Consider the following 19,254-nt stretch of genomic DNA (forward strand, 5'->3'; position numbering starts at 1 on the left):
AAGAAGCCAAGAATGTAGGTGACCTGGAGAGGGAAGGGAATGAATTCTCCCCTGAAGCCTCCAGAAGGAGCATAATCCTGCCAACACTCTGATTTTAGCCCAAAAAAGCCATTGTGAGATTTCCGACCTCCAGGACTATAAGAAAACACAATTTTTGAAGCTGCTACATTTGTGATAATTTGTTACAGCAGCAATAGACAACTAACACATGGTTGTTGTAGCATCAGAAACATGCTGTCCCTGTGCCTTATGCTGAACGCTTTGGTCTTGAATAATTTTTCCTGCTCCTGTGTGGGAGCCTGGACATAATGGATGGTGGCTGGATGGAGAAAAAAAGGGTAGGGCTCAACATGTGAAGTGCTAACTTGGAGAGAGAGAGAAAAAAAAACAACCCCTTATTTGTTTGTGTAGACAGCAATCAAGGATTTGTGAATCAAGTTCAAATGCAGGCTAATTTCCTCCCATCAGTGATCCAAAATAAAGGCGATTTGTTATGCTATTTCAGTATTTTCTCTGTTCATTTTTCATACAGAAACAGCTTATGCATTTTAAGGGACATATGTGCCACAGGTCTTAATTTTTATGGTCTGCAAATTTTTCAAATTCTCTAAACAAAATGTGGGTGACTCGTACTGATAAGGGGTATGTAACGTGCAAGTCAAATTTTGTGGACCAACAATTTTGAAAAGTATATCTTTTTACTAACCAGCCTGTAAGCTAAGGACTAGTGGAGAAGAACACATCAGTTATTATTGAGATAGACTTCCCAACATATTTAAACGCTGTATTTAAAAAGTAAAAAACATCCAGGCCAGATCCGTTATTCTTATTCTGGCCACCAGAGGGCACCACAACCTTTGTAGAAGCTGAAAGCCCAGCCATCAAACCCCAGCGAGTTTGTTCTTGGAGGAAGCAACTTAGCAGGGCAGAAAATGAACACCAGTAAGTAGACTTCCATTTTTTTCTATGTCATTTTACTAGATATATTTTCTCTTGTTTTTATTTGTATCTTACAAGTCAATCTGAAAAACATAAAGCAGAAGAAATGAGCCATGCCTCTTCTTCCAGTTCAAAGAGGACAGGTGACAGAGAATGAAAGCACAATGAGATCGAAGAGATCATTCCCACATCGTCATCTTGCCCCAAACACCATGCAGTGCTAAAAGTCACATCCCCATCATTCAAGGACATCAAAGTCTATGGTGATTACAAATCCTGGTGTTTATTATGGGATGCTAAATGACTCCACGGAGCATGCTTCCCCTTTGGACTCAACATAGAGAAATATCAATATAGAGCCGTTAAGTCTCACGGGAAGAGATATGGAAGAACTTTTTAAAATGTAGAATCATTTCTCATGTTTTCTGTGGTCTGTGGTAGTATGGGAAAGAGGAAAAATGTGCAGAGGAAGCAAGGAAATTTCTTCTTCCCTCACAACATAGAAAACCATGGAGCTGTTCAGTATCTTGCTCACAGAAAGGGGCGGCTTCCTGTGAAGATTAGAATTATTCCTCCTCCCCCACCCATTTCATATGGGTTATTAAAATCTAGTTTCAGGGGCTTTCCTTAATTACACATTACAAAACCCTAGCAGGGAGGTCACCTGACATTTCTAGGACTCGATTTCTCTTGTGAGGTAAGCACACAAAAAATTGGAAGGAAAATAAAATGGGAAATCTCAAATATCATGTTTTATTAGACTGAAGAAGAGATGTACACTAAAACTAACCAAAAGTTATTGGTTATTTTTATTATATTGGCTTGTTTTGGATAGGCATCCTCTATACCTAAATTACTCACTTAAATCTTCTGTGTGACTATATAACAAAATATTACCTTTCAAGGAGAGTATCTTAAAAGACGTGTGTGTCCATGAATTTAAATATGGCTGGAATTTGTCTAGTACCTCTCCTCAAAAGAGTTAAAAGTGTGTTTTCTTTTTATCTGTTTCAGCTCTGTGGTATTGTTTGTCATTTCAAGCCTATCTGAGGAAGCTACCGTAATTACAGGAGAAGGAATTGGGAGAGGAAGGTGGAGGGCCTAACTCCTAGTCACACTCCTGGCACTCTTTTAAAGAAAATAAATGAATTCCATTTCTTTAACTACCTCTTTCACCCAAGGATCTCCCAGCACCTAACAAGCAGTATAATTTCCAGAAGGAAGGAAAGGAGACACAGAGTGACTAGGTCACACCGCAATCCAGTCAGCCCAGCAGCCCCGGCCACAGGAGGGACAGAGGCCCTTCAGCCCCGAGGAGGAGCCTATGCTCAAGGAAAAGGGGTCCCTCGGGTTTCCAGTGGCTGACTTCACAAAAGCCCCCACAGCCGTGTGCCCGGTGCAGCGCAGTTCACCCACACCGCAGGTCACAGGGCTGGGACCCAACGGTGACTGCAGGAGGTAAAGGGAAGAGAGAGAGGGGTGAGAGGGGCTTATTTCCTCCCCCGTGATTAAGGAGGAATGATAATCCACCATCATCCTCGCAAAGACCACTGGGGAGGGAAGGGGGAGCCTGAACATACAGGTTTGCAAACTACAAAGTGCTACATAAATATAAGGCTTGGGTTTCACATTGAACTCTGACTCCAAACACAATTTTTGGGTTTCACATTGAACTCTGACTCCAAACACAATTTTTCTTAGGCTTCCTGGAGTCTTTGCAGTACTTTCCTTTATGATTCTTCCTGGGTCTGTGTTGCTACGCTGAGACAGTGCCAGTATTATACTATCAAAATTATCCTACAGCAGTGCATGCCCGTCGGCTGTGGGACCGTTCAGCTGGGAAGGTGCTGCAATGTACCAGCCACAGAGGCATCTTATCAGGCACTAGTCTGGGTCTACAGGCTAACCACAGAGAGACGGGGTCCTCCCTGCAGCCCCAAAGAGGAGTCCCATCCGGATCCTAACCCACAGCCAGGGCCACAGGGTTGGACCCGATTCTGCTCCGATCCTCTGCTTCCTGAGCCGCCGTGATTCTAGGTCATTCCACAGCCCTCAGACACTATGTCTTCAGGAGTGGGTAAAAGAGTCACCCCTTAGACTCCATGAAACTACCCAAAATCCATTTCAGAGATGCCCCAATTCCCAGGAATAAACTGAAAGTAATCCAGTCTTCCCAATACCCTTTGCACCAGAAAAATGGCAGGGTTATTCCTAAATGGCATGTCATGGAAAGTGTCGCCCACTCCGTCGCTTCCTACTGCCCCCCACCCCCACTTCCTCTCAGTAGCCACAGCTGAAGCTGGGACCTCACAGAGGCAGCCCCCTACTTCCTAACACAAGGTAACGCAGAGCGAAAGCGTTTACAGACGGGCCTACACTGAGAAGCAGGCGAGCTTGGTCTCGAAGAGGGGGTGCGAGACCGGGCAGTTCGGTCTGCCATCTGGGGAGCTTCTGCGGAGTAAGTGCGCTCACGGAAGCCAAAGCTTCTAGACTGACGACTTTGAAAAATAACTGAAAGGTCTGACTCGGTAATCTCATGGACCATTCTGCCTTTGAGCGTCCCCAAAGGAATTCTCACTAAATGGTCAGTTAAATGCCGAAACAAAGCACTGAAGTGTATTCACAAGCCCTGGCCAATAGCTTCTGGAGGACCTCAATTTAAAAAGATTGTTTAGAAGTTTCTAGGTTGGTATCTCAAGCCAGGTCAAAGAAGGTGGAAGAAAACTTTGCCCAGTGATTACCTCCTCCCTTAGGACTTCTCCTTCCCTCAACATTTTCTCTACATTGTAAATCCTAAACAATGAACCTTCTATCACCTGCTGATTGTAGAAATAATCAATGGTAATTCTCAGAGGAAGTAGACGAAAGTGCTGGCTTCTCAAAGCAGAAGTTTCGGGGGTCCCATCTGAGGACTTCTCTCCAGCCCCAGAGCCAACAGTAAATTCACAGTAAGCCCCCCCCCCAAACCCCTGCTTCTGTATAGCCTGTGTCCTTCCCCACAACACATTCCACTAGGAACAGGTGCCCCTAAAGGTTGGTTAGGCCATACTGCCTGACATGCCCCCTTATTTTACAGAAGCTTGTAGTATGCTGACTCATTTCCTGTTTTTTTTTTTTTTCTTAACACTAAGACTGTTTTTGTTTACAAAGTTTTAACACTTCTGAGTAAAGCTGGGGGAAACCTTCAAGGACTCTTTCCATTTGGTCTGCATATAAAATTCAGAGGGTTATTTCCATTTGAATGTCAAGCCACACATGACTCTCTGAAGCAAGGCGTGTTGGGCTGACAATTTAAGCTAGGGGTAAGGGCAAAATGGGTTTTTGGTGGGTTGTGGTTATTCGTAGGATGAAAAATACTCATGGTGATTAATAAGGGACAATTTTCATATTACTTCTCTAATAAAATGAGTTCTCTTTAACAGCAGACCCCAAAATTTCTATTAGACCTTAGACTATATTAGTTGTGTTTCATTTGGTTTAGGGTTTGTGGGCATAAATGGCATAAAGCTTAAAAAGTTTATTTACTAGAAGAAATAACCTAACTCCTTTTCTGATTAAGAATTCTGAGCTCTCTGGGTTGAGAAAGAGAGGCAGAGAGAGAAAGAGAGAAAGAGAAGCTAGAAAATGAACAATTATAAAAGCATGCCTCCACATTTATCCCACAAGATATCCTGAGCATTCCTCATACGTTATAGTGCAACATAATAACTCCAGTGAATCAACAGTATTCCTATTTTCTCAAGCAAAATGTATATACTTGGAGAATATATATTGAGCAAAACATATAATTACTTTACCATCTTTTAAAACACTAGTAATTTGACCGTCTATAAATATACTTAAATAACAAACATATTATAGATAGCTATTCACATAGGACACAAAGTGACACAAACATACAAAAATAAAACATCATATTTTAACTCTTTTGTTGTTTTTGTTGGGTTTTGGAGTAAAGATATCAAACCCATTCAGACACCAGAATTAGCTTGTCAATCTTGATCCTGGGGAAACGGGATGTAAATCGACACTGTGTGTAGGCACCACTCCCAGGGACAAAAGCAGCAAACATTCCTTGCTGGACATATTTCTATCTCCTGCAGTGGTTTAGAAAAGCGAGGAGGGAGTGGAGGTCTCTACGCGTAATGAGATAGATTTCTTTAGCTGTTCTGTGGAAAGGAAGCTTTAATCAGATCCCCAGGCCCTGGGTCAAGTGTGGAAACATCAAGCTGTCCTTTGAGAGGGTTTCAATAGGATCTGTCTCCCGCCTCGGGCTCTCCCACACACCAATCACCACGAAGCATTTCTCAGCTCGTGGAAAAGGCACCACCATTCCAGACCAAAGGCAAGAGATCTGGGTTTCACAAAACCACATTTGTCCCCTTCCAGGTTCTGCTGTGAAACATGTTCCTCCACTCCAAGAAATGATTTGAGGAATTCCACTACCCAACCCGGGGGAATATGGATATTCTTCTTTGGAAAACAGAACATTTCTATGAATAATTCTCCCTGGTATAATGTGACTTTTGTCCATAGAACAGCGTGGTTCTCTTGAGAGCAAGGAACATAGACTCCTCACATCCCACTTAAAGCCTAGCGTCACTGAGAGCTCGGAGTAGGAACACGGTGTTCGTTCAACTGGGCTCAATCCCTCCAGCCTCGATGAAAGCACTCCAACCAGGATGAGGAGCCCTGCTGCCGTCCGAGTGGGTCTTTGCCTCAGCTGCCTCTTTGGAGAAGGAGCCAATGCTTGAGGAACTGGTTTCAGTTTTCCTTTGAAGGAAAGCCCTTGCAACCTCCCGAAGAGTCCCTTAGGGTAAGTTACCAGGGGAGAGAACGCTGGCTTGTTCTCAAATAGAGTTTTCAACACGGGCAGAAGGTGGTTTCTTGAGTCCCTCGGGGGTGTCTTCCTGGGCAGACGTGGGGGCCCGCCGCTGCTGCTCGTAGATATCCTGGACCAACAGGGTGTTCACCTCCTTCCACTCCCTGTATTTCCTGGCCGTCAGCTTCGGATCATCCAGCAACTGGTTGATCATGGCCAGGTCATGTTCTTTACACTGGCCCCGTGGGGGGAAAAAAGGGCGGGGGGAGGGGGTGAGATATAGTGAGTATCTTAATTTCAATAAACCCTCTTCAGCCCTTTTACAAATACCCAGATACATTCATCAGAAAATTATCCAAGTGTTTTTACACATGAGTATTCTAATCCCTAACCAAGCCTAGGGGCTATGGCAGGATATCCATTTGCATGTATTTGCCAAAAAGAAGTGAAGTATCCTACACAAAGGCTGGTGGAAGAGCTAGCCGTATAGACAGCATCTTCCCTGTTGGCTCCTCCCCGATCAATCCTTATTCCACACCTCAGTAATATTTCTCTTTCAGAGTGAGCCTCATTCCTTCTGAAACATAACTGTATCATCGTTTCATTGACCACCCAACTCCGCTAAGCAAAATTGGGACATAGTACTTTCCCTCAGACATCAGATAACACAAAATATATTTTTATTTTTACATTATCTTTTTTAATAACTCACACACATGTATTTAATTAATATATACCAAATAAATATACAGGCTACCTTTTTATTCAAGGAAAAGACTACTAACCTTCCATCAAAACAGTCTGTGTCCCAATGATGCTAATAGAGCAGACAAATCTATTCATACTCGTGTACCCTGCTCCTCCATAGCCAATGACACGTATTTCTGAAATGTCTGGCTTAGGTTAGGGGGATGTTCTGTAGTCAAGGAATGGGCTAAAAATGAGGTGTAACCACTTCTGCATTCGAAAACGATCCGTCAGTCCTGACAATTTTATCTCAAATCTATTCTTGTTTGCTCCATCCCTCTGACTGTAATCCTAACTTGGGGTACTACGTAGAGCTCATTACACTTGATGTGTCCCTGCCTCCAGTCCTCACTTTAAATCCGCCCTCTGCACTGCAGCACAGGGCATCACCTAATATGCCGAGTCCTCGTAATGGCTCCCCTTCATGTCCGAGGTTCTGTGGACTTGAGCTCCACCTGCTGACCCCGCTTCCTTCTCACTTCCCGCTCGAACAGTGGTGGTGTGCATTTTCCCCCACATAACATCAGTTCATGCTCCATGATACTGCGCCACATGGAGGACCTTCCATTTCGTTCTTCTGGGGAGCTCTACCTCCTAGAGTTGCTTTCCCATGGAACACCTGCCCATCTGTCTTTACCGGATTTTACTCTACCTTGTAATTCTACACCCACTTCAGGCATCGTGTTCTCTAGAAAACCTCTGAACCCCTAAATTGGATTGAGAAGCATTTTTTATGCTCTCATGCCTTCGAATGCTTAGAACGTACCATGTTATCCTTCGATGTTCACAGATCTGTTGTGCACCCTATTCTAAAGCTTCTTAAGGAAAGTGACAGAAAACATTTTATTTGTCCCTGCATTCCTTGCACCTAACACAACGCCAAGTGTCAGGGAGACATTCAGTACATCTGTATTATTGAGCCAGTCTTTCAGTCTATCCCCAGACCAGCATGTGTGTAGCTGAAAATTCACGACCAGGCTCACTGGATGCAGTTCAAATTCATGACCACTGCCATTAAGTGGCTTTTACTACTATCCAGTAATCATATTTTCCCACCCCTTTTCTCTCCCAATCTCCCAAATTACTATTTCAAAACTTTTCATCTCTACTCAAACCTCCTCCCCCACCTTCCCTTAGAGCTGAGGACCTTGTTCTTTTGTGTTTTTTGGGTTTTTTTTTTTTTTTTGAGGAAATGGAAACTATCAGAAGAACACTTAGCCCAAGTTCCTATTGCCTGCTCCCTTCATCAACACAGGTATATCCCGCCTTCCTTCCTGTTCTTTTGGATGAAATCTCTGTGCTCCCAGCAAAGGCCAATCTCTCCATCTGTGCATTATCACCCACTCTCTCATACTCAAGAAATTCACTCCCGCAATTCTCCCTTCTTTCCTGTGAAAAATTTAATTTCCGATCTCCTCTTGATCATTATACGTGCTGTCACCTCTCCCATCTTTGAAGCTCTCTCTCAACTCCACATCTCTGCTCCAGGGAATGCTCCACTTTTCTCCTTGTCTCCATGTTCCTCCTCCCCAGCCCCCGCCACCATGCCCATTCTCTCATAGACCCACACCCATCAGGATTCAACCGAAACTGCTCTTGTTAAGACCATCAATGACTTCCATGTTGCTAAGTCCAATAACTATGTATCTGCAACTTACTTACCAACAACATCTAAAACTGTTGCCTACTCCTTCTTGAACACTTTCATCGTGTCATTTTTATGACACATTTGCTTGATTTTTCTCATCTTAAAACGGCCACTTATTCTTAATCTCCATTGTTGATTCCTCATTCTGGCCCAATCTCTTAACATTGGAGAGCTCCAGAACCCAGCCTTTAGTCTCTTCTCTCCCCTATGTATATCCGTGTTCTTGCTACTCTCATGTAACCTCATGTCTCCCACTCTCCCTATACACAAAGGGTCACAAATGTATCCTGCAAACCTTCTCTCTCCCCTGAACTTCATACTTGTTTGTCTAACCTTCCTCTTCAGCAGCTCCACCTGGACACATACTAAGCATCTCAAATATAACATGTCCAAAAACTAAGCTCCTATTGGGGCGCCTGGGTGGTTCAGTCAGTTAAGCTCCCGACTCTTGGTTTTGGCTCAGGTCATGATCTCAGGGTTGTCGGATCAAGCCCCACATGGGGTTCCCTGCTCAGTGCAGGATCTGCTCCAGATTCTCTCTCCCTCTCCCACCCTGTCTGCCCCACCCCCACATGCTCCAGTGCTCTCTTTCTCTCTCTCAAATAAATAAATAAAATCTTCAAAACTAAGCTCCTATTATTCTCTACATGCCCTATTATTCTCTACATGATCACCCACCCCAACTTCCAATACACACTGAAACTTGTTCCTATCACGGCCTTTTGCAAAGCATCTAATGACAACTCCACCTTTCCAAACTAGCTCAGGCCAAATACTGCAGTCATCCTGCTCTCACTGCCAATCCTGAGTGCTACCCTCAAAATGTGTCAAACTATGGCACTCTTCTGTTCAGAACCTTCCAAGGCTTCCTGTCTCACTGGGTAGAAGCTAAAGTATTAGCAATGACAATAAGGCACCACATGTTATAATCCCTCATCACCCTTCTGACCCACTGCGGTTCTCCCCAGGCCCCATTCTCCTGCAACACTCCAGCCACATGACCTTGCTCTTCCTTAAGCCTACTAGGCACATTCCCACCCCAAGGCACTTGCATTTTTGTTCTTTCTACCTGTAACATTCTGCCTCAGATAGCCTCGACTCACTCTCTTTCCTTTCTCAGGTTTTACTGAAGTTCTACCTTTCGAAGAGCCTTTTCATGCCTATTCTAATTAAAAATCAATCCATCAGCGTTCCTTATCCTTCTATTCTCTATCAAACCTATCATCACTTAGCTGACTATAAAATGTATTTAGTTAGTTAGTTAGTTAGTTACTTAGTTAATTTCTTCTTGTACCTAAATGTAAGCTTAACGGCAGGCATTTTTGTCTGATATGCCCACTGCTATTATCCCCAAGTGCATAAAAGAATGATTCACACATGCTAGACATTCACTAAATACTTGCTGGAAAAAATGAATATATGAAATAAAATGTGAATGAATAATTATCCATTTGTTTTAAATCTCTTTTATATCATGAACCCTATTTAAAGCCTGAAGAAATCCTTTCCGTAAACAAAACAAAAAAAGGTTTATATGTATGTGTGTTTTATATACATATTATTTATTATATGTGCCATATTTGTTTATATACAAATATATAGATAGATATTTATATGTACACATTTGCATACAGTCTTAGGGATTCTAGAATTGGTAGCATTTATCCTACCCAAATGAGGGGTCTGGTCTTCGATGATCGCAAACACTGGCACAAATAATGTATTATTTCTTCTTTACAATTAGCTTTAACTTATGTTTTACTTGAAGCATTTTATTACGTTTTCTTTTCTTTTTTCCTACTTATTTTACTTTTTTTTTAACTACATATATAATAATCTGAGTGGTAGGATTTACAATTTTGAATCAAGAGAGCAAGAATGTGATGATAGATGGAGGTTAAAATATATATTTGGATTCCAGGAAGGAAAGAAAAATTGTGTAGTGAGAAAGTAACCAAAGAGTGATAACAAGCAGGTTGACCAAGAACCAGAAGCAGAGGGAAGACAGGTTAAGTAAGTGGGTAACTAGAAAGATTGCTTGTAGAAAATCAAGCAAGGCCAAGAGAATTTTCTTTCTTCCCTCTGAGTTCTCAACATCTGCACTTCAAATAACAATCTTTCCCCTCAGAATAAGCTTTCATCATTTGATAATACCATAGAGCTAGTCATATGAATTTGTTTAAGGAGTTTTGCTTTGTTCTTAAGAAATTTTGACATCTGGGGTGAAATAGGTTATGTGGATAAAGAGTGTGCTTATCATGATGAGTACTGAATCATGTATGGAAGCGCTGAATCACTTAATTATACATGTGAAACTAATATAACACTGTATGTCAACTGTACTGGAATGGAAATAAAAAACTTAATAAAAATTATTAAAGGGGCAGCTGGGTAGCTCAGTTGAGTCATGATCTCAGGGTCCTGGGATGGAGCCCTGCATTGGACTCCCTGCTCAGGGGGCAGTCTGTTTCTCCCTCTCCCTCTGCCCCACTCCCCCCTCCCCACTTGTACTTTCTGCTCGCTCTCTCTCTCTCTCTCAAATAAATAAATAAAATACTTTTGAAAAATTATTAAAAACTATAACTTATTCCACACAAAAAAATTTTTGACATTTGCCTCAGAATTTTATTGAAAGAATTAAATAAGATCTTTGCCGATTAACAAAATTTAAAGAACTGATTTTCTTAAGGCAAAATGAATTAACCGCCTCTATAAATCTGATCAAAGGTTTTAGGAAAAGGTCTTTTCAACTTTGGGCTAACACTTCTCATATGGTCTTCAGCTCTAAATAGTTCAAAGTTCTTATCATCTAGCTCAAGTCTGTGATAAGTTCTTTTATGGATAAAAGGAATGACAGTAGATAAGACTAGAGAGGAAGGAAATTAATGAGACAACAGAAGGCTCTGTACTGCTGCCCAGCACGGCACCCCAGTCAGCAGCGTGGCGCACTGGCCCTGCCTCCCCCTGTGGTAGAGCCGCCTCACCAGAGGCTTTGAACTACATTTACAACAGCCTCCTTGCCTTCTGGTAGGCAAGGTTTGGCAGGGCTTCCAGAAAATACCATGAGAGAGACAATGCTCTACTTTCCTTTTTCACTCCAAACAGTCAGTACATGACTTGACTCACGACACAAGCGTTGGAAATGTGTTCTACCACAGAAGTTGGGGAAAGGAGGTTCGTTCCTCTTTTATCACAGACCAGAATAACCCTGAGAACAAGTTTCAGTTGGCTCCATTAATTATTCATTTTATTATTTTTAAAAAATTTATCTATTTGTTAGAGAGAGAGTTGTGAGAGAGCACAAGCAGGGGGAGCAGCAGGCAGAGGGAGAAGCAGGCTCCCCGCTGAGCAAGGAGCCTGATCAGGGCTCAGGGCCAGGACCCTGGGATCATGATCTGAGCTAAAGGTCAACACTTAACCAACTAAGCCGCCCGGGCGCACCTAATTATTCATTAAAAAAAAAAAAAAAAGACAGGCTTAGCCAAAAGTCAATGGATATCAAATTACCAGAAATTCCTAAAGATCTACATTCAGGGTATGACATGATGGTTTGCTCAACTCCCTAAAAGAATTTCCGTAAAGAGAATTTGTTCCAATACAATCCCAGTGTAGGGATTTTTCTTTATTTATGAAATGTGCCTATCACGAATATAAACATTATTGTTAAAACAGTTTCACTGTTTCTGCATGAAACTATGTTGTCTTTCCTTGTTCATACTGCAGTTTTGAAGTACTTTTTTTTAATAAACATTTGTATCGCAATATAATATACGTAGTCAAAAAGGTACATATAAAAAAGGTTTGTGCTTGATGAATTACAATGAGATGGACACATCTGTGTAACCGCACTGAGGTTAGAGGGGACCCTTACCCAGCCTCTCAGAAGCTATACTATGGCCCCTCCCAGGAATCTCTCGTCTCCTCCTCAAAGGCAACCACTATCCTGACTGCTCGGAATTTTAAAGATAATTATCATGAAATTTGATTCAATTACAGATAGTTAAAATAATTCTTATAGCCTTTTGACATGAATAAACAAACATACCAAATTATCTTTCTCCAGTGAATAGGTTGATGTGCTTTTCTCTTTCCAAGAAGGCCAATTTCCACATCAGTGTGTCTTCCTACCTCGTGATAAGGTTCACGGGACCCTATAACATGAATTGTGTTTCACCAGCCGCAGCATTACACTTTTGTGAGGTCTAAGGGATCTGTGGAAAGGGCTTCCTTCCAGGAATGCACAGAGACAGCTGTGAAGATCTGACAGATCTCCAGTTGGGTGTGGCCAACAGCCCCCGATGCTCCCTGCTCCCCAGCATTCCCACCCTTATGAATTCCCCTCCTTGAACGTGGGCTGACCCCGTGTCTTGGTCCTCATGCATAGAACACTGTCATTGTAATGTGGTGTCCCTGCTGAGACAGGTCTGATCCATCTTGCTCACTCACTGTTGCTCTCTTACTCACCCTGAGGAAAGCCAGCTTCCATTGGAGAAGCTACCGTATTTCCACAGGGCAAGGAACTGGGTGAACAACTGGAACCTCAGTCCAACAACCTGCAAGGAACTTAATTCTGCCAACCAGCACATGGCAGAGCATGGAAGCTCACCTTCCCAGTGGAGGAATGAACGGGGCCCCAGTGGATGCCAGGATTGCAGCGTGTGGGACACCTGGACAAGTACCCAGCCACGCCACATTGGGAGATTTCTGACTCACAGAAAAAGTGAACTAACAAGTGGTCATTATTTGTAGTTGCTAACTTTGGGGGTATTCTGTTACCTCACAATAGATAACTAATACACGGAGAGAAAAGCAAAAGGCTGCTGAATTCACAAATTCCATGGCCGCAGTGCACGGAGAGCAGGAGGTCACAGAGAACCAAAATTCTTTGTACAAACCTGGCCTCCCAGTGGCCAGGTCAGGGCATGGTCCTGTGACAGTCTAGAGTTTTGAGTCGCTATTCTCTGGAAAGCTAAAACCATAGTCTTTCTCCTTCTAGAAATGGCCTGAACTGACCATCCCTCCTTAGCCTGTTTCTTGTTTCTCCCAACATGGGCTGCAATGTATCCTCCCCTGACATACATTTGTCTAGGCCAGGTCCTCCTCCATGAAATTCCTTCCTTCTCACCCTGATATTCTTCATCTCTTACTCATGGGTCAGTTGTCAGCCCCTCCATGACTTTGTCCCCAGTGGCCTCAGATAGGCAGCCACGTCCCTCTGCCAGGCTACCAAAGCACCCACACTTGTATCAGCTACACCTCTCAACACACTGCATTCTGTTTTCCTCTGTTTCCACCATCTGGTGGGGTGCACTCAATGCTCCCAGTGCCCAAGAACAGAGTCTGGGACGTAGTAAGATTCAGAAAATACTTGTCTAATGAAAAATGTATTCACTCACACCGGTTATCCCAAATAAGACAGTAAAATCCCAACATACTATGGTATATTACATTGAATGACCAAACGTATTTATCAACTTCATACATATCGTGGAATATAATATATTTGGCTTTGATAGGAGTGCTACGATGTCTTTCATCATTAAATAAAGGAGAATTTCTCTACATTTGGGTTTTCTTTGTGTAATTAAAATACTCCTCTGCCTTTTCTTTTTCAGCCTCATTTTTGCAGCCTTTTGGGGTACTTAGCTATTCTACCGACTAACAAGGACATCTAAGAGTCACTCAGCCATTTCTTTGTAGCCTTGTCCTTCTATTGCTGGTATTTCTTCCTGGAAGGAGACTCAAATTCTTGATGCAAAAGGATATGTACAAATCAAAATTAAACTGCAGAATCTATCAAGGCTTTTTAGAATCTATAAATCTTCTGCTAATTTGGGACTATTTTACGAAGTATCCTGGCCTCCTCCTGTTCATGCTATAATCTACATGTGAAAGCAAGATGCTTTTGTTTTGAAGAACCATTTTAGTTCAGGAGGCACTGAAAATAGCCTCAGTACGTTTTGTACCAAGTCCCCCATTCCCATTGTGAAAACATCTGCTGGCCTATCTACTGTACATTTCCCATTGCCCATCTCTCATGGTGTTTCCTGGCTCCAGAGCCAAGGGCTGAGAAGCACGAAGTCTTGGCTCTATCTGAAATCTGCAGATTTTCTTCTGGATGTAGTTAAGAGAAGACTGGCACTCTTTAATGAATCAGGTGAAATTCCAAGATCTTATTTAATATTACTGTTTATTCTCACAAGCTGACTATCTTAAGCCCCCGTTTACATTTATGGTGGTAGGTAAAGGGTCTAGGAGTTTAGCATTTGAACTTTTATACCAAAGTGAATGCAAAAATCAAGGCCTGTTGTAGGTAAGTGCAATGGGTGCTATTGTGTGAATGTTCTAGTGCTTTAAGGATGTCAAAGGTCATCTGACCCTACAGATGATTGTATTTGCTTTTACTGCCCTCCCCTCCATCCATACAAACACACTGGCGAGCCTGAATCTCTCTGCAGAACCAGCCTTGCCCCCCTTACACAGAGTTCATCCACAATCTGAATTTTTTTTTTTACCTTCAATGTGCTATTCAAGGTTCGGATTTTGTGAAGTTTCTCATTTATGGATGGATTCTTACATCGCTTAACAAAGGACTTCCTCAACTCCTTTTTGGTTGAAGGTCGACGGTCCCCAAGAGGAGAGAGACTAGCTTGTTCTAATGATTTGTAGAGTTTCTCCATTTCATCATCTTCAGACAATTTTGTTTCTTCTATTAAAATTTAAAAAAAAAAGCAATTACAATAAACCCAGTTAAAATCAAGGTGAGAACATCAGACACTGTGATCCTAACACAAGGCCCTGCTGACCCCTTGATCTCACACTTCTGACTTCCAGAACTGTGAGACAATAAATTTTTGTTGTTGAAGCCACTCAGTTTATGGTACTTTGTTAGGACAGGGCCATGTTCTCTTTGAAGGCACTAGGCCTGTTCCAGGCCTCTCTCCCAGATTTTGGTAGTTCCTTGGCTTGTGGCAGCAAAACTCCAATCTTCATGGGGTGTCTTCCTTGTGTGTGTGTCCTTGTGTCCAAATTTCCCTCTTTTGTAAGAATACCAGTTGTATTGGATTAGAGAATCCCTCTCCTGACATCTCTTAACTAATTACATCTGCAACAACCTCATTTTTAATAAGGTCACATTCTAAGGTACTTCCAAACTAGGATTTCAACATGAGGATTTTGGAAGGACACAATTGAACCCATAATAGTCCACCATCTAACGCCCTCCAAATTCACATCCTTCTCACATGTAAAATGCATTCACCCCATCCCAACATCTCCAAGAGTCTTAACCCATTGCAACATCAATTCTAAATCCAAAATCTAATCCAAATATCATCTAAATGTGGTATTGGTGAGACTCAGAGCATGATTCATCCTATGGCAAAATTCCTCTCCATCTGTGAACCTGTGAAACAAGTTATCTACTTCTAAAACACAGTGGTGGGGCAAGCAAACCCTAAGCAAACTAATATATAACCTAAAGCTTGAGAACCATTTCCCCTGATGAGTTTTTAATGTCCTTCTTAGAACTACCCTTTGAGAGAAGGAATCCGCATGTGATCTTTGTGGCTGTGAGCAAATAATGATCATTCTTCATGTTGCCACATACTTCCACCCCCACTTCTTAACCACAACCTGCTAGCCTCAGCCCAAATGCTTCCAGTGAAGTGAAATCACACAGGATCCAGGGGGGACCACATGAACTAGGCGAAGCTAATGGCTGTTCCACCATACTGGCCACATTCATTGATTCAGGGATCAGCATGTATCTCAGGTCAGGCCAACTGGACCCAGTAAGACTCAGTGCTGAGACTTTGGTTGGGGTAACAGGAAATCAATCTCTCTTTTTTTCTAAACATGTAATGATGTGAGCTAGAAGCTTTCAGGGATCACCCCAAGAATCATAAGAATGGAGCCAATCTACAGGACATGGCTGAAACATGGGTCTTGGTGATTCTTTTGGAGTCCTTGCAGCTAATGGGAGCCAAAATGTTGCCTTTGTTAAACTACTGTCAGTGTAGTTTTCAGCCACATACAACTGAAAGGATCCCAAAAGATATAGGTTACCCAAAGAAAAATCTTCATCTCTTGATATCGCTTTAATATCCCACTAAGAGCTTTGGTCCTTTATTCCTTCATTCCCTGAAAATAATTTTAAGAAAGATGCATAGTGAGATTTCTTTTTCTACCATGTATTTTTTAGTGTCTATGTGTCTCAAGTCTTACGCTGAGAACAAGCTTGATAGAGGGCCATCTAAAAAGTATGGCATTAAGAAGAACTGAGAAAAGAGGCCTCACCAAAGAGGAGAGAAAAGCATACCATATTAATATAAGAGCTTCAAAATCAAGCAAACTTGACTTACTTTACAGTTTACATTTGTAAGAATGGAAATCGTTCAACAATAATTAAATTTTCCTCATCTACTGCCAGAAAGCTGGCACAGGTGTTCCCAATATTTTTTCATAAAATAGAGGGCAAAGATGTTGAACTAACTTTACGACTAACTTAAAGTATTAGTCAGTAAACCCCTACCAAAGCAGACCCCAAAAAGGGGGAGATACTTAAAACTGCATTTGAACACAATTAGACTTTTGGCTCAGACTGTCTACACACATCAAAGGTGAGTTTTTCTCAATAAGCACATGAAAAGGTGCTCAACGTCATTAGTCGTTAGATAAATACAAATCAAAACCACAATGAGATACTACTTTGCACCCACCAGGATGGCTAAAATTACAAAGACAGACAATAATAAGTGGAGACAAAGATATGGAGAAATTGGAACCCTTATACATTACTGGTGAGAATGTAAAATGGAGCTGTTAAAAATATCAGAAATTATCCTTCTCCCCCATACACATTCCTTTCCCTGACTTAAATTTGGGGGCATTAATCACGAGAATATGGGGATGCGTGTGTGCGCGCACGCGTGGTATCTGTGTGTAGTGCATGTGTGGTGTGTGTGGTATGTATGTGTGTATGTGGTGTGGTGTGTGTGTTGTGAGTGCATGTGGTATGCATGTATGGAGTGTGTGTGTGTGGTATGTATGTGTAGTGTGTGAGCATGTGTGTGCGTGTGTTTCATGTGCAACTTGATCTTCCAGTCCCCCAAGAAATAGTGGAACTTTAAAATTAACATGCAGGTAAAGTGGACCTGTTGGGATTACTAAAAGTTAACACAGAATTCACCTAAAATATGACAAAATAATGTTCAAAAAACATTCTCTATTTGAATTTATTTAGAAACTGGAGATAATGGGAAGGAGCAAGTATGCTCAGATAAGGTTAAAGCTGTTGGGGAAATGGGGGGAACCTGAAAGGTAAATGTCCTTGCTGTGTTCTTGACCCTAACCATCCATCCCTTCTTGGGGGAAACCTGAAACTGAAAGACTCTATGTACATCTGACCTCTAATAACAAGATTCCGGAATTGCCCATAAACATAAAGACAATAAAATAATAAATGATGATGTTAGGAGTGAAGAAAATACCCCTATTGGCTTTTTTGTGTCATAATCCGAGAGATGTACACTATATTGCTAAATACTCAGGGGACGTACCTGTGATCCAACCATGTCCATGACCCAACTAGGAGCTTTGTATTGTCTTTACTGCTGCTAACACCTAGGGCTTAGGTCTTCATGGGGCCATAAAATGAACACCCAATAATAACGGAAGCAGATGATAAACAGAATTCATAGGACAGCAAAAGAGCCAAAGGGGATAAGCACAGAGCAAAATACAACTTACATCTGACCCCAGAGCCTAGGTGAGAGTCTTCCCAGTCCCTCCAGAAAGGGTAGTGCTGGTGTGTTAACCCCGGGCCTTCATGGAGCTTCTGCATTAAGTAATGTTTTAAAATCTCCCTTTCGGGGCGCCTGGGTGGCACAGCGGTTAAGCGTCTGCCTTCGGCTCAGGGCGTGATCCCGGCGTTATGGGATAGCCCCACATCAGGCTCTTCTGCTATGAGCCTGCTTCTTCCTCTCCCACTCCCTCTGCTTGTGTTCCCTCTCTCGCTGGCTGTCTCTATCTCTGTCGAATAAATAAATAAAATCTTTAAAAAAAAAATCTCCCTTTCATGTTTTTATGTAAATATTGTTCTACATTATAATATCATATTAGGAAGCACTAGGTTATTTATCGTATTTTACCAGATTGTAGAAGGAACAAGGAAAAAGATTGCCAGCAAAGACCGCTAGTCTGTCTCGCGCTAGAACGAGAAGCCAAGTCCATCATTTCCGCCTCGCTTGTCTTCCGCAGCAAAAGAAATGAATTCTGTCTGACAGTCAAGTGCTTCCAATGCAATTGCTAGCCTTCCTCTCGAGTCTATCTCAGTCTTCTTGCATAAAATAACAGGACTTTCACTCCCTCCACCACATAAGGCACTTTACAAACTACCTCAACTAGCTCCCAAGGCTTTGCCAAGGAAGATGAAAACTATTTTTATTTTATGGAGGAGAAAAAAAATGGAGATTCTTGAAAAACAGTAAGTGATCTTTCCAAAATGTAAATCAGTGATGGAATTAGGAACAGAAGTTCAATTCCACATTGTGCAGGCCCATGCGTTTCTAGACCAGTCTTCTCAAACTTTAATAGGCGAACAATCACCCAGGGCTCCTGTTAAAATGCACAATCTGACTCAGCCAGTCTGGGATGGCTCTGAGCTTCTAAGTTATTAACAAGGCCCTAGGTGATGCTGGAACTGCTGGCCCATGGACCATGCTTTGTGTAGCAAGGCTAGACTGTCCGATTAGTCTTGCAACACCAGTTTCAACTCACTGAAGAGAAAGGGACTGGAGTTACAATTAAGAAGTAGGGACTCATCCAGAAAGCAGCACCTACTTTCTCTGTGACCCTGTACACCTCTTAGGCTAGCTCAGAATGTCTCAGGGTTCTGACTAGCAAACGTTCTGTAAACTTAGGTCATTGTAATGTAGAGATTTAGACTCAAGAAAGAAACTGAATTTTTTTTAATAGGCTCTTTCTTGGTGACTTTAGCAAACGAGGCAAAACAACATTTTAACTAATGGTTAGAAGTTCACTCCTTTCCAAGATTATGCCAGATGAATGTGCCGCTCCCTTGCCATCCTCCCACGTA

The 19,254-nt window shown here is 42.1% G+C and overlaps 1 protein-coding gene across 12 annotated transcripts in view; it reads right to left on the minus strand.

Moving 5' to 3' along the window:
- Positions 1-957: 957 nt before the first annotated feature.
- IPCEF1 (interaction protein for cytohesin exchange factors 1) overlaps positions 958-19,254 on the minus strand; it is a 172,421-nt gene continuing 154,124 nt past the window's right edge. For all 12 annotated transcript variants that reach the window (XM_034669345.1, XM_034669341.1, XM_034669344.1 and 9 more), the window contains 2 exons: positions 14,672-14,865; positions 958-5,996 (listed from right to left, as the gene is read on the minus strand). In XM_034669345.1, coding sequence (XP_034525236.1) covers positions 5,790-5,996; positions 14,672-14,865 — 401 coding nt within the window. In that variant the 3' untranslated portion in view covers positions 958-5,789. The remainder of the gene's footprint in view (positions 5,997-14,671; positions 14,866-19,254) is intronic.

This window comes from Ailuropoda melanoleuca, chromosome 10 (genome assembly GCF_002007445.2).
Source record: "Ailuropoda melanoleuca isolate Jingjing chromosome 10, ASM200744v2, whole genome shotgun sequence".
Lineage (NCBI taxonomy): Eukaryota > Metazoa > Chordata > Mammalia > Carnivora > Ursidae > Ailuropoda > Ailuropoda melanoleuca.